Here is a 15,240-nt window from a genome sequence, read left to right on the forward strand (position 1 = left end):
CCTCTCAGTTATTACAAAATCATCTAGTTCACTGCCAGAGTTAACTTACTTTTGGCATTCCCCCCCCCCCCCTTGAATAACTCCTCATGTGTGAATGTAGATGCATGATACTCTTTTAGTTTGTTAGCCACCTGAGCAGGATCTTCAACATTTGAACCACCAGTATCCAGTGCACCAATCTGATTCATCCCTTCTAGAGTTTACATAGGAAAAGAACTCTTTTTTTTGTTTTTCTTTGCATCCTTTGCCAAGGATTTCTCATAATCTGCCTTTGTCTGCCTAATCTCCTTTGTGACTTGGTTACAGACCATCTTATATCTATCATAGGCTTCCATGTCACCCATTAATTTATATGTATCCCATGCATTTTTCTTCTCAGCCATATGTCTCATTAGTTTTCTGACATCCATTTAGGCCTAAACCTTGAACAATATTTCTTAGTTGGTATGTAAAGCCCAGTAGCTTCCAAGATAAATTCTTTGAATGAGTCCCATTTTAAATTTGCTGTTGGTAACATCATCAGTTGGTCCCACTGTATAGAATTTAAATACTGTTTCAGACCACCGTAGTCACCTTTACGAAAGCAAAAACCCTTCCCTTTCCCCCTGATGGTAGTTACCTCTTTGAGTAAATCCCACTTCAGCACACTGTGTTCACTGCCACCTAGTGGTTCCTTTATCTGCAGATTCTTAATGCACGAAGAATCACTACTGATAATCAGATCAAGAGTATTACTCCCTCTAGTTGACTCCCGAACTTACTGATTTAGAAAACAATCATCCAATAAATCCACAAAAGTCTTGCTAGTATGTGAGTGACCAATCCACAAATTCCAGTCAATATCTGGGAAATTAAAATCTCCCATTATAAGACTCTCTGATTTACTGGCTCACTCTATTTCCCAGTACAGTTTCTTATTATACACATCAGAGTCATTAGGCCTATAACACACTCCTACTCTCAATTTTGATCTCCCAATGCTTATGTCACACCAAACTGACTCGACACTGCACTGTCCAGCAATGTCGACTGGCATCACTTCCTTGTATTTTGTGTTTCTTAACTAATAGCATAACCCCCTCCTACCTTCATGTCCTGTCTATCCTTCCTGTACAAATTGTACTCCCCAAATTCCAGTTCTGCATTCCTTATATCTGTGCGACACCTCGTCTCTGATATCCTAATAATATCTGCCTTTGTTTTGAGCAATACCTCAAATTCATCAAATTTATTTACCAAACTTGCATTGGTGTACATGCAAGTATACATTCACCTGTTCCTATTCTTAGCTACCCTAACACAACCCATGTATTTCATTGTACCGCAATGACTCCCAGCAGTCTTTGAAATAACCTGCATCTGTTTTCCAGGCTGCTGCGCAATCCAATAGAAGCAGTGCAAGAATCACTTTCACCTCTGCCAGTGACTACTGTTAATCTATTAGTCCTTATATCCCCCCCCCAAGCTAGCAATTTACTAACCCACCTAACACTGCATTGATAGCATCAGCAAATATTCTTGCACCCTTTCTATTTAAGCGTATCCCATCTCTGTAGAAGCAGTCTCTCCTGTTAACAAGTACAGACCAGGCTGAAAAAAATTCTACCCCTTGAGCTTTGCCCAATCTTTCCAGGGCCGAATTGATCAACAAGGCTCTCATCATATTCTTCCTCCTATCGTGTCTGGGCAGAATTGCAGACACTTTCAAATTCAACCTTAATTCACTGTTTTTTTTAACAGTGACCCGTAATTAAGTAATTCTTCCGGTCTCTTATCTTAATATCATTAGTGCCAATGTGTACAACAATATCACCTTTAGTGCCCTTAAAAGATTATATCCGCTCTACAACATCATCAACCTTTGCCCCTGGCAGACATACCCTGGTCCTGTTCCACCTATCCTTTTTACATAGCATGTTCTCAGTTTCCCTGACAATTGAGTCACCAACTACTACTAGTTCCTGTGGGACCAGCGCATTCTGCCTTTGGGGTTGACACTGTGTTGCATGATGATCAAGTGCAAGCTCTGGCATTGATGTGGGCAGCTTAGAGCTTGATGGGACCCTGAATTTAGATCCTTCGTGGGCATCCACCCTGTCCTTCAAGCTCTCATATAGGTCCTAACAACACTGAGTTGTCACCTAATTTCCTCACACTCCTTACATTGCACACACAAAAAGACATCTCTATTGGCGATATCATGTCCTGTACCTGATTGCACCACAAACATCAAGCAAGTAATGCATTTTAAAAGGCTGTGATTCGGAAGGCAACTGCCCCCTCAGTTCTCCCCTGAGCCACAGCACTTCATTTAGCTTGAGCTCTTTGCTTTTTTGCTCTGGTTTGAGTCATGATTTTGATTGAATTTCAATTTCAGTACATAATTATAACCCTAAATTTCTATCCCAATGCAGTTGTAACACCATATATCTATATATATTTTTTCAGTATCAAGTATTATCTTTGAGTTTCTTTATATAACTTCCGTAATCAAAGTTATGTATTAATTAATTATGTTACGTTTGTAAAATCTAAGTCTTTATATGTATTTAGTTAAATAGTACAGTTTAATTGACAATGAAGTTCAACAAGATTAATAAATTTTACTGATTAATTGATAATATTATATAGTATACTATACTAAGCTAACGCTATCTAGTTTGGGATATAATGTTGTATCGTATAACAGTGGTAACAAGTTACGAACGGTAAATCTACAGACACTTATGTATTAATTAACTTCCAAAATCTCACAGGCTCAATTCAGAATAAACTAAGGATCTTGGCTAGTTCTATAAGGTACTTATAGAAAATAATTTAATATAACGATTAGTCTATAAAGCGGCTAAATATAGCTAAAAAACTTTGTTTGCTGGCTCTGCAAAATTTGTAAAACACATGAATTGGATACCCTTGCCAATACTAAGTATTAACTTACAAAATCTCTATCTAATTTAAAATATAAACTAAGTATCGTAACTGGGAATATAAAGCTACTCTAGAATATAAGTTAATATGCCAATTTACGTTAATAAAACAGAAAAAACTTCGCCTGGACAAGGCTATACTCGTTCCGTCAGTCCTCCACGAAACCTGTAAGGTTTTGTGGAGGACTGACATTGACCTTGGTGCACATGCATGGGAACTGGCCTGACCACTTCACTCGTGTGTCGCAGGTGATTGATTGCAGAATGTCGCAGATTTAACAGTGTGCCAACACCAAGTTCTTTAAACTTGGGAAAAGTATTACAGAGAATCCGCAAACATTACAGTTTATGGAGGTGATGCTTTGAAGAAAACAGTTTGAGTGGTTTATAATCTGTTTAAAAATGGACAGGAAATACTGCAAGATGAACCTTGCAGTGGATGCTTTTTGACATCACAAAATGATGAAAATATCAGAAAAATGACATTTTCTTGAAGGAACTTGTGCAAAGTGATAGGCAAATGATGGTTCTTCTTGAGATTGTTCATGTAGTTGGACTGTCTGTATGCTCAATAGACATATATATGGATATGGCTTACACATATATATGGATATATATGTGTACGCCATATCCAAAAATTTCATTACTTCATATAGCATCTACTCCTCCACTTACTACTGAATACATCATGAATTGTCAGTCTATTAGAACAAACTTATCTGCAAAAAGATCTAAACCTCCCAAACACTTCCTCATTCTTTTCACAAAATATATGAGGTCTCAGTTTCAATCTCAGTGATTTCCATTTACAGTCGTGTACTGTTTCTGACAGAACCCAAAATTATCAGTAGATTTAAACACTGCCCATCCGAGTTGGCCTAATTATTCATTGTATGATTCCCCTTGCTTCAAAGGGGAATCATACAATGAAATTGTGCATATGTCCACTCTGATATTGTCTTTTAGAGACTCAATAATTTGGAATCTTCTACTTTTTATTTTCTCTGGCTTAAAATCTGCCTACCTCATTCTTTTAAATTCATCTGTAGGGATGAAATCCTTTATTCCACACTCCACCCTAAAATCTCATCCTTTATCTAAACCGTGATTTTCATCCAATAAATGTGCTAAAGCTGTTAAAGATAAGAATGTTGCATATAGCAATTGGCTTGTATCCAAATCTCCAGCTTCATTTTCTTCCCACCAAAACTCATAACAATTGTAAAGCAGTTATTAATTAGGCCAAACTAATTTCCAGCAGGCTAGGAATTGGAAACTTGCTCCTTGTCCAAATAGTAGTTGAGCATTCTTGCCCAACCTATTGGCCACAACTTTTTGTCCAACTCTATTCCCACCTCTGTTAAAACCAGATGGTTCTTTTGCCACTGTTGCCAAAGATAAAGCTGATCTGCTAGCATCCTATTGTTTTTCTAACTCAAGTATTGATTATCTTGGTAAACCACCTACTACCCTGTACACTCCATTCAGTGCCTTCTGTGGTCTTCCATCAAAAGGATGTCAGAAGGATTTGGGTAATCTGGGTGGATTTTGAACAATCTGGGTGGATCAAATGTCATCTCTTGACGGTATTTCTCCACTTGTTCTAAAAACCTGTGCTCCTGAGCTTACTCCTGTTCTGTGTTGGCTTTTTTTTTTTTAGCTTTCTTATTCCAAAGATGTTTTCCCTTCTTGAAAATATGCTCATATCCAGCCTGTTCCTAAAAAGAGTGACAAATCTCTCCCATTCAGTTATCATCCCATTGCACCTACTTCTACTCTTTCTTAAGTAATGGAGAAACTATTAACTGCCAACTTTTAAACTATTTAGAAACCTTCCAGTATGATCATCAGTGTGGAGTCAATCCACTGGTGATATACTTGATTATGTTGCCCATCCGGCAACTCCCTGTGGAAGGCGCCTCCGTAGCCAGGTGGGAAGGAGCAGCAGTGCATAGCACACGCTTCTTGATTAGACCGGGGTTCGAGCCCCGGTCTAATCAAGAATGTGGAAAGGTCAGGGAATGACCACCGCATATCCTGGAGCAATATGGCCTTAGTTGCTAATGCTCCTAAAAAAAAAAAAAAACCAAATAACTCCCTGTGGAAACTCTAGCAGTTGCTCTTGACACTTCAAATGCTTTTGATTGTGTTTATCATAAAGGTCTTCTAAATAATCTTTCGTCTTATTGTCTGCTAACTGTTTTTTGTAATTGGCTATTCAGTTTTCTCTTTCTCTGACTGCTCACTGTGGGTAATGGTAGATGGCTCTCTGTCTTCTAACTTCTCCACTAACACTGGTGTTCCCCAAGATTCAGTTCTTTCTTCCACTCTTTTTATTTTGTATTAATATATAATATGCTAATATATTAATATACATTAATATGTTATATATTTATATGAATTTATACATATAATAACATTAATATGATAACTGATATAATAATAATAATAATAAATATAATAACTAATATAATAAATGTAATATAATAACATTAATATATATATATATATATATATATATATATTAATATAATTTTCTTCCATTGACCAGAAATCCTATCCATAGTTTTTCTGATGATAGCCACTGCATTCCACCTTCTAGTTTCCCTCGACGTGGACACCTGTACATGGTGAGGGGACCTTGCAGTGATGCTGCTGGTCCTCTAGATTAGCATCACTGGTATCCAGTGCCCACAGCCTAGGTTCCAGGCTAACATTAATGGAATCTGGATTGTTTGCTGTGCGCTGTGACCCATGGAAATTCGGAAAGGGGAATTCTGGTTCTTGAGGGGGCCCAGCTTCAATACACCACTTTGGCCCCTGCTTTGACAAGACGTGTGGTCCTGGAAGGCCTGGTTAGGCGAGGGGTCAACCGTGTCAATGCCACACCCCTAACCTCATGGTCCGAGGGACAGAATTCAGGCTGGCGGCAGTGTGGGTATGATGTCTGGGTAGCTCTGGCGTTCCACTCCCGACCGCATTTATTGCATGCAGGGCAGTGGGCATCCCTTTGGGCTCCGTGGTGGACGGGGAGCCCGGGCACTGAACCAATACAAAAACTCTATGAATCCTGATAAAGTAATTTCTTCTGGGGCCCCAACCCGGTCCCTTATTGAAAATGAAATCAATGAGAGAGACAAAGCCAATGTCGAAAAGAGGGCACGAACTGAAGAACCGTCAGGCCTCACACCAAGATTTTTGATTATCCATTCCCAAACTGAGAAACCCATTGGGAAAATGTCGCCGTTCTTTATACAGAAGGGTTTAGAGGGGTTAGCAGGTTCCCCTAAACCAGTTAAGAGGCTTCACTCTGGACACCTCCTAATTGAAACAAAAAGTGACACACTCAGAGCAGCTACTCCATTCAAATCAATTGGAGACATATCGATAACAGTGACACCACACCTCCTTGAGGTCACCGAGGAGGAAATCTTTACAGAACTAAAACCACAGGGAGTGGTAGCTGTGAAAAGAATTTCCATGCGTAAGGATGAGAAGTTGGTACCAACTAGAAACATCGTTCTTACGTTTAACTCTCCAACATCTCCTGATGAGATAAAAGCTGAGTACATCAACTGTAATGTCAGGCCATACATTCCAAATTCACCGTGATGTTTTAAATGCCAAAAATATGGACATCTGCAGATGGCCTGCCACGGAGCGACTGCTTGTCCTCGTTGAGGTGCAAAAGACCATGAAAGCACTGCATGTACAGCTGCCAAGCCCACTTACATCAACTGTGGAGGTGAATACCCTGCTTACTCCAGGCATGCGAGCAGTGGAAAGAAGAGAAGGAGATACAAAGGCTCAAGGCACAGCTGAACATATCCTACCAGGAGCCAAGGAAAGCTGTTAAGCCAATAAATGGCAAAATGCCTACATATGCAGAGAAAGTTGCAAGGAAACATTCCATTGCAGCACAAACCAATGTGTCTATCCCACCAAAGGAGTCATTCACTCCTATTGTGTGCTATTTATTAAGCTTTCAAAAACTCGCACAAAAACCCAGTCAACTGCCACTCTAATATCAATATCTCCTAGCGCTACACCACTAACGAAGCCAAGTGAGAAAGAAAAGCCACAGAAACCTGAAGCACCAACAACACAAGAGAAAATGGATGTTGAAGACAAGGAGGTACCTGATGATTCAGTTCTGGAACTCTTTGCGGAAGAAGAAGAAATGGATACAGGTCAATGCCCAGTCTTTCCAAAGGGAAAAAAATCCAGCACTGAGAAAATAATGCTCTCAGCCCTTCAGAAGCCACAAGATGGACCACTAAAATCTAAATAATGGCTATACTAAAATTTTTTACAGTGGAATTGACGTGGATTCCGTTGGAATTGTGATGACATCAAGGCCTTCCTTCGTAAGCATGAGCCAACATGTTTTTGCTTACAGGAGACTTATTTAAAGGCAAATGAGGACCTTCACTTGTGTAACTGCTCTATTATTCGTAAATATAGTGCTGGGATTGGACTTGCCCATGGGGGAGTCGCCATCCTTGTGGGCAACCATATCCTCCATTCCAAGCCACATCACTTATGTCCTCCTTAGAGCCGTAGCAGTTCGTATTACAGTAGGGTTCCTCCTAACTGTTTGTTTCATATATTTACCACTTGGGAATGACATCTCCCAGGATGCCCTTGATGATATCATTAAACAATTGCCACCCCCTTTTTTATTATTAGGGGATTTTAATGGACACAGTACTCTGTGCGATAGCTCTGACATCAATAGGAGGGGTCAGATTATCAAGCATATGCTTGAAGACAATGATTTTTCACTCCTAAATGTGGGTTCTAATACCTTCTTTCGCATGTCTACCCATACATTTACTGCGATAGATCTCTCTCTCTACATGCTCCCTGTCACTCCTTCCTTTTTGTATGTGGGAGGTGGATGATAACATTTATGGTAGCGATCACTTCCCCGCCTCACCCAACCTTTCAAATGGGAGACAGTGCCACCCATCTAGGATACCACAGTGGAAGTTCGATCATGCTGACCGGATTGCATTTAGACATCTGGCAACGTTTAATACCATCAGTCAGCCAGGAGCCAATTAGTGTTGCAGTTATGTACATCACAGACTGAATCGTCCAAGCAGCTGCAATTGCAATTCTGAAGACTTCAAAACAGTTTCCATGATTTCCAAAACCATGGTGGAATGGAGATTGCACAGCAGCATGAAAGGCTCAAAGCAAGGCCCGGGTTATATTTTGTCGTGTCCCCACCACATATAATCTAATAGGCTTCAAAAGTGCACAAGCCAAAGCACGTTATGTTAGACTACAGAAGGAATTGTGGATCCACTTCGCTTCTTCTATCTGGCACCTCTGTAGCCAGGTGGGAAGGAGCAGCAGTGTGTAGCTCACGCTTCTTGATTAGACTGGGATTCGAGCCCATGATCACCAAATACAGAGGATGTGGAAAGGTCAAGGGAATGACCACCGCATATTCCTGGAGCAATATGGCCTTAGTTGCTAATGCTCCTAAAAACCAAATGTGTGTGTGTGTGTGTGTGTGTGTGTGTGTGTGTGTGTGTGTGTGTGTGTGTGTGTGTGTGTGTGTGTGTGTGTGTGTGGCTTCTTCTGTCTCCTAGACAATGTCACCAAAAGTCTCTGGGATAAAGTCCGGAAAATGAAGGACAGATACATGTACAATACATCGATCCTAGAACATAATGAATGTGCAATTGCAGATCCAACTGCAATTGCGAACACTCTAGGGAAGGCATTTGCCAAAACATCATACCCCCCCAATTTCCTGACCCTGAAACAAAAAGCTGAAAGGTTGTCGTTGAAGTTATCTTCAAAAAATTCTAAGGAATACAACCAACCATTTACAGAACTTGAACTGAAAGAACTTGGAACTGAACTTGTTTCTGCTCAAAGCAAGTGCCATTGGGCCAGATGATATCCATTATGAGATGATTAAACATCTTTCATCTGATTCTATGGATTGGCTGCCTTTCTTTACAACAGAATCTATCTTGAAGACCAATTTCCAGACTCCTGGCATAAGGCAATTGTTCTTGCCTTTCCTATGCCAGGAAAGGATCCAAAAATTCCGAACAACAACCGTCCTATTGCTCTGACAAGATGCCTGTGCAAGATCCTGGAAAGGATGGTCAATGCACAGATCATGTGGTATTTAGAAGCAGATGACCTTTCCAAAGTACAATATAGCTTCCATAGGAACAGGTGAATACTTGATCCTCTAATAAGATTGGAAACATTCATTCGAGATGCTTTCCTGAAACACGAGCACCAGGTGGCAATTTTCTTTGATTTGGAAAAAGCGTGTGACACTGTTTGGAGATTTGGAATTTTAAAGGATATCTATAATCTTGGTCTTAGAGGTCATCTTGCCCTCTTTATTAAAAACTTTTTATTAAACAGCTCATTCCAAGTTCATGTTGGGTCCGTTCTCTCTCGCTCTTTTTGCCAAGAAGAGGAAGTCCCACGAGGGTCAGTTTTGACTAGATCGTAGGTATAGCTTAGCTTAATTATCAGCACTCACCTCTTAGACATGCAGAAGAGGTGTGATAAATAAAGGATTATTCGTTAAATTGACTGATGATATTTTAAGGAATCCTTATGTGCTGTGATGTAACAACTAGATCGTAGTTATAGCTTAGCTTAATTATCAGCACTCACCTCAGAGGTGAGGTATTAAGCTAAAGCATAGCTTAGCTTAATTATCAGCACCCACCTCTTAATTATCCGTTCTTAATTATCAGCCACTTTATGGCGGGAAAAAATCCCTAACAAGAAATAACTTGTAGGCTGAGGAAACCGATTGTAAATGGAAACACTCCTCTTGAAGAAGAATTATCATCAGCACTCACCTCAGAAGAATTATCAGCACTCAGAGGTGAGTGCTGATAATTAAGCTAAGCTATACCTACGATCTAGTTGTTATATCACAGCACATAAGGATTCCTTAAAATATCATGGGTCAGTTTTGAGTGTTATGCTTTTTGCTATCAAAGTTAATTTTATTACTGAACAACTTCCTTGAACCATAAACAGTGCCTTCTTCATTGATGACTTTATCTTTTCACAATCATATAATATGAGGGTTATCAAAAGGCAATTGCAACATGCTGTTGACCATGTCAGCTCTTCGGCAATGGCTAATGCTTTCAGATTTTCTCCTCAGAAGACCGTCTGTGTACACTTTTGTCGCAAATGTAACCTTCACCCGGAACCTGAAATTAAGCACGGACAAAATATTCCAGTAGCACCGCAGACAAAATTCTTGAGGCTCATATTGTATAATAAGTTGACATTTCTACGACATATCCGTAAACTGTGGACAAAGTGCACAAGAGGATTGAATCTCCTATGAGCCAATTCATACAATAATTGGGGAGCAGACCGCTGAACCTTACTGTGCCTATATCATGCACTTGTCCATTCTAAATTAGATTATGGGTGCCAAGTATACGCATCAGCAAGGAACAGCGTACTATGGTGGCTAGACCCAGTCACTCATCAAACCATCTGCATTACTACTGGAGCTTTTAGAACATTCCCAGTCCAGAGTTTATACATCGAGGCAGGCGAACTGCCACTGTCCCTGCGACGAAAGCAATTGCCACTAACGTATACTTTTAAACTGAAATCCCTGCCAGACAACCCTACTTGGACATCCGTTTTCGAGCCACTATGGGAAAATCTCTATAACACCTGTCAGACTGCCAACTGTCCCTTTGGTATTTGCATCCAAGAGCTGCTCAGAGAACTTCATATTACGGTAGACAGTGTTGCCCACTCACCACGGCAACACTTTCCACCATGCAATTTTTCCCTTAATATTGGGAGAAAGGCAAGCACTTCACCATCTATCTACCAATGCTGCCTATCAATCTACCTACTCTGATTTCCTGCCCACCTTTATTGATGGCTTCTAATCGGAGTCATCTGTAGGATCCGCCGCTGTCTTCTCAGATAGCACAGTTTCTCAGAAAATTCCTCAGGAGTGCAGTATATACACAGCAGAGTTGTACACTATAGAGCGAGCCTTGGACCACATAAAAAAATAGTAATAATTATCAAAGGTTTATACTGATTTTTTAAGCACATTACAGGCCTTATTCATGATCAGATATAATTCCAATCCAGTCCTGTCCAGGGTCCGGCAGAAGTTATTTACCCTTTGTGAATCTATATTTGATATCCACTTCTGCTGGATCCCAAGCCACGTCGGGATCAAAGGAAATGATCTGGCAGACACTGCAGCCAGATCAGCACAGCCCCACAGTCACAGCCCACTAGTCCCATATACAGACTACAGGCAAGTGATAAGAAATGCATTACACACCCAGTGGCAAAAATTATGACACGGACAGTCCACAAACAAGTTGTATCAAATCAAGCCTGTAATCCAAAGATGGCAGTCTGGTTTGCGCAGGAGGCATAGAGAGGAAGTTGTTTTAGTTCGCCTCCGTACAGGACATGTCGTCTGATGCACTCTTTTCTGCTGAGGATCCTCCTATGTGTGAGTATTGTGACACCATTTTAACTATTAGACACATTTTAACTGAATGTCCACGTTTTAGACATGAATGACATATATCTTTTATCGCTTTTAACCATCTGACTGAGCCTTATATGCTCAGTCAGATACTCTCTGACAATGATCACGTATCAGCTGTTTTTAACAATTTAAAACTGATAAACTTATTTACATCTTTTTAACATATACTCTTTTGTTAACATATATTTTTATTACATTTCATATATCATTTATACCTTGTTCACTGTTCTTATACATATTTTTGTACAAATCTTTTTCTGATATAGTGACCAGTATTCCTGGGTAACTGTAATATTTTAACCTTTGTTTCTGTACTTTTAATATGTCTACTCATTTATCGTGGTTGGTGCATTATAGCCTAGATTGCTGTTGCACCAGTAAACCCAAAACCAAACAAACCTTCCAGTTTGAGAAGTCTTGCCCTGCTCAAACAGCTTCAACTGCTTGAATATCCATTTCCATTCCTTAAATGCTAATCTCCAGGTAATTCTCCAGTTGAGGCAAAGATAACTTAGTTGACTTTAATTCTTTTAAAACTCAGTCCTGTCTTATATCTTGCAAAAAAAGATTCTTTTGCTCCTATTGTTATGTTTTATGACACTCTGATTTCTTTGTAAGATCATATATCTCTATTGGAGATTGCCCTGAATTATCTGTCTTGGCATAATACATTACAACTGTTGCTTCCTCTGCATCTAAAAAACTTAGTTTTCTCTTATGCTCTCGGCAGTACTTTTCTTCCAAACAGCTGTTCACTCTGTACAAATTGCAAATCTGTCTTACCATGGAATATTGTTCCCACATCTGGGGCGATGTCCCCCAAAACTTCACTCAGGCTTCTAGATTCCATTCAGAAGAGGGCAATTAGGTTAATTAATGACTTATCTCTAACAATGTCTCTCCACTCTGTCTGGCGCATTATGGCCTTAGCTGCCAATGCGCCATAAAAAATCAAATCAAATCAAATCAAATCCACTCTGTCTCATAGTTGTTCTGTTTCTGCTGCTTACCTCTTCTATAGATACCTTCCACGGGCACTGTTCTTCTGAATTGGCTTCTATAATTCCTACTCTCTCTCTCTCTTCCAAACCAATCCAACTATGTGCCGCAACCATTCAACTTCCTTTTACTATCCAACTTTAAACCCACAGAATGAACTTTTCTTCTTCCTCATTTATTCATTCAACTTCTGTTTTCTGGAACAGCTGCCCTTTATATGTATTTTCTGAAAATTACAACCCACAGAAATTCTAGTCTAATTTCAATGGGTATCAAACAGCTTCATCACTGGTGTTGAAGCTGTCAACTTCTCATTCTTCAACCCATGCATGGTACTAAGTACTTTAGGCCCTTGTCATAAAAAAAAAAAATAAAAACCTTCCTGCTCCCCTGAACTTGCACTGTCTGACTTTTGGCTGTTCTATTAACTGAAAATGGGCCTTTATGGTTGTTGTTCGCTACATTAGATGACATCAAAGAAAACACCGAATCTGTCATATTTGAACTAAAAAAACATGATTGTAAAGAATGTTTCAAAACTTGGGAAGACCAATAGAGCAAGTGTGTGCATGCAGAAGGAAGGTACTTTGAAGGTGATAGGTTAGTAAACCAAACTCTTTGCTCAGTAAACTTTTCATAGAAAAATTCCAGGAACCTTTTGAATGTACCTCATACTTTGAGATATCAATGCCATTGTAAAAGCCTTGTCTTTCCCTATAATAATGTTAATCTTCCCCATGACTTAGTATTAAAAATATTGCTTAAATTTATTAAATCACATAAACAAATACAGTGTAGTTCTTTTTTTTTTAAGCCAGAATTAAAAGAGACGGACATGCCACCTCCTGTTATTAATGAGCTTTTTGTGGAAGGACTTCAGCCACTTGAAATTGAATATACAACTAATTCACAAGACAGGCTTTTCAGGGCACATGGTAATATGTATTTCATATTAGAAAATTATTTTTAGTGTAGTAGTAGTGGCAAATAATGCAAAAAAGCAAGTTTATATAGAATCACGTGCACACCTCCATTCATACCCTCCAAGAATCTGTCTAGTTCTCCATTGAATTTATTCAACCCATTCACTTACACAACAACAGGTGGAAGCCTCTTCCATCAATCAACCACCTGCTGGCTGAAGAAAACTTCTGCACATCTATCCTGCAATCATCCTTCCTCAACTTGAGTTTATGTCCCCCTCATTTGTGTAGTCTAAACAAGGGGAAGATTGCCATTAACATTTGGCTAACTCAATCTATTCAAGGCCTTAACCCCAGGGGCTCACATCTGGTGAGTATGGGCTTGGCACACCCAGGGTCCTGAGCTGGATATCGCCATTCTTCTCTTTCTTGGTGATTCCCTTCTTCTTTCTCTCTCTCTCTCTCTCTCTGGGTAACTCGGAAATTTTTTTTGGCTGGTACAACATAAGCCTCAGGCTTCTTTGCACTATATGGATAATAATAATAATAATAATAATAATAATTAAAACCTCAATCAGATCCCCTGCAGTGGCCTGGTCTCTAGACACTGCAATTTGCAGAACTGAAGCCTTTCTAGGTAAGAGTAACCGTTTGTTCCGTTCACCAATTTGATTGCCTTCTCTGCACTCATTCCAGTAGATCTACATCCTTCTTAAAGTGAGGCCTCCACACTTGTATACAGTACTCAAGATGCAGCATAACCTGGCCTTGTGCCAAGGGATAATCACCTCCTTATCCCCTATAGCAAATTTTCTGTATATTATTGACAAAATCCCATGAGCTGACCTGGAAGAATGTTAGCACTGCTCAGAGAATTTCACAATTCTCTGAGAAGAATTAACCCCGGGTCTTTTTCATTTTCCACTACCCTGAGTGTAACACCACACCATTGATAAGTTACTCTGGGTTTATTGCTACCCATATGCAGTACCTATCTTGGATTTGTTAATGATAAACCTCAACTGCCATTTCTCAGCCCATCGACCTAATTTTCCTAAATCTTGTTTCAGTAGCTCTCCCTGATTACTGTCATTAACCATGCTGTCAACCTCTGTATCATCTGCAAACTTAGACATTAAGCCTGATATACCTTTATCAATATAATTAATAAATAGAAAGCAACAATAGGCCAGCATTGAAACCTGTGGGACTCCACTAATAACATTAGTTCAAGAAGAGCAGTATCCATCGATAACCACTCTGTCTTCTTCCACTTAACCATCCTTTTATCCATAGCAGTAACTTGCTCTTAATGCCAGTTTGCACAGCAGTCTTTTATGTGCAACAGTATCAAAATACTTCTGAAGTCCAAGGATATGATGTCAAAATTATTTTTTGCTTCCAGTTCCTTGGTCTCTGCATCATAGTAACCTCTCAGATTGGTTAGACAAGACTGCCCCTTGACAAATTCGTACCATGATTACAATATAAATGCATTTCTGTCCAAATGGTCCTGCTTTATTTCTTTAACCGACATTTGCATTATTTTCTCTAGACAGGTACAGTTAGCTAACAGGGCTGTAATTACTCATGTCCCCCTTTTGATCCTCCTTTATGAACTGGGGATACATTTGCACATCTCCAGTCCCCAGGGACCTTCTCTGAAACCCAGGATTCTCTCATAATTATGGATGAGGGTTTGTTACCCCTTTGCTGCCTTTCTTAATAAAATTGGATAGACTCCATCCCCCCTAGGCATCTTTTTTTTTTTATGTCAGCTTTAACAATTTCTCTTCTGCTTTCTCTTTTTGGTTATCACAAAGTCATTTAGCTCCCAATGTTAAAC

General features: G+C 39.6%; 1 protein-coding gene across 2 annotated transcripts in view; it reads left to right on the forward strand.

Moving 5' to 3' along the window:
* The window catches only part of Agps (alkyldihydroxyacetonephosphate synthase), a 467,281-nt gene that overhangs the window by 77,684 nt on the left and 374,357 nt on the right, over nucleotides 1-15,240 (forward strand). The window contains exon 4 of one of the 2 annotated variants that reach the window (XM_090377792.1): nucleotides 13,286-13,406. In XM_090377792.1, coding sequence (XP_090233918.1) covers nucleotides 13,286-13,406 — 121 coding nt within the window. The remainder of the gene's footprint in view (nucleotides 1-13,285; nucleotides 13,407-15,240) is intronic. The other variant, XM_090377793.1, reaches the window with a different exon arrangement.

Source organism: Mastigoproctus giganteus, chromosome 7 (genome assembly GCF_048544385.1).
Source record: "Mastigoproctus giganteus isolate SK-2022 chromosome 7, ASM4854438v1, whole genome shotgun sequence".
Lineage (NCBI taxonomy): Eukaryota > Metazoa > Arthropoda > Arachnida > Uropygi > Thelyphonidae > Mastigoproctus > Mastigoproctus giganteus.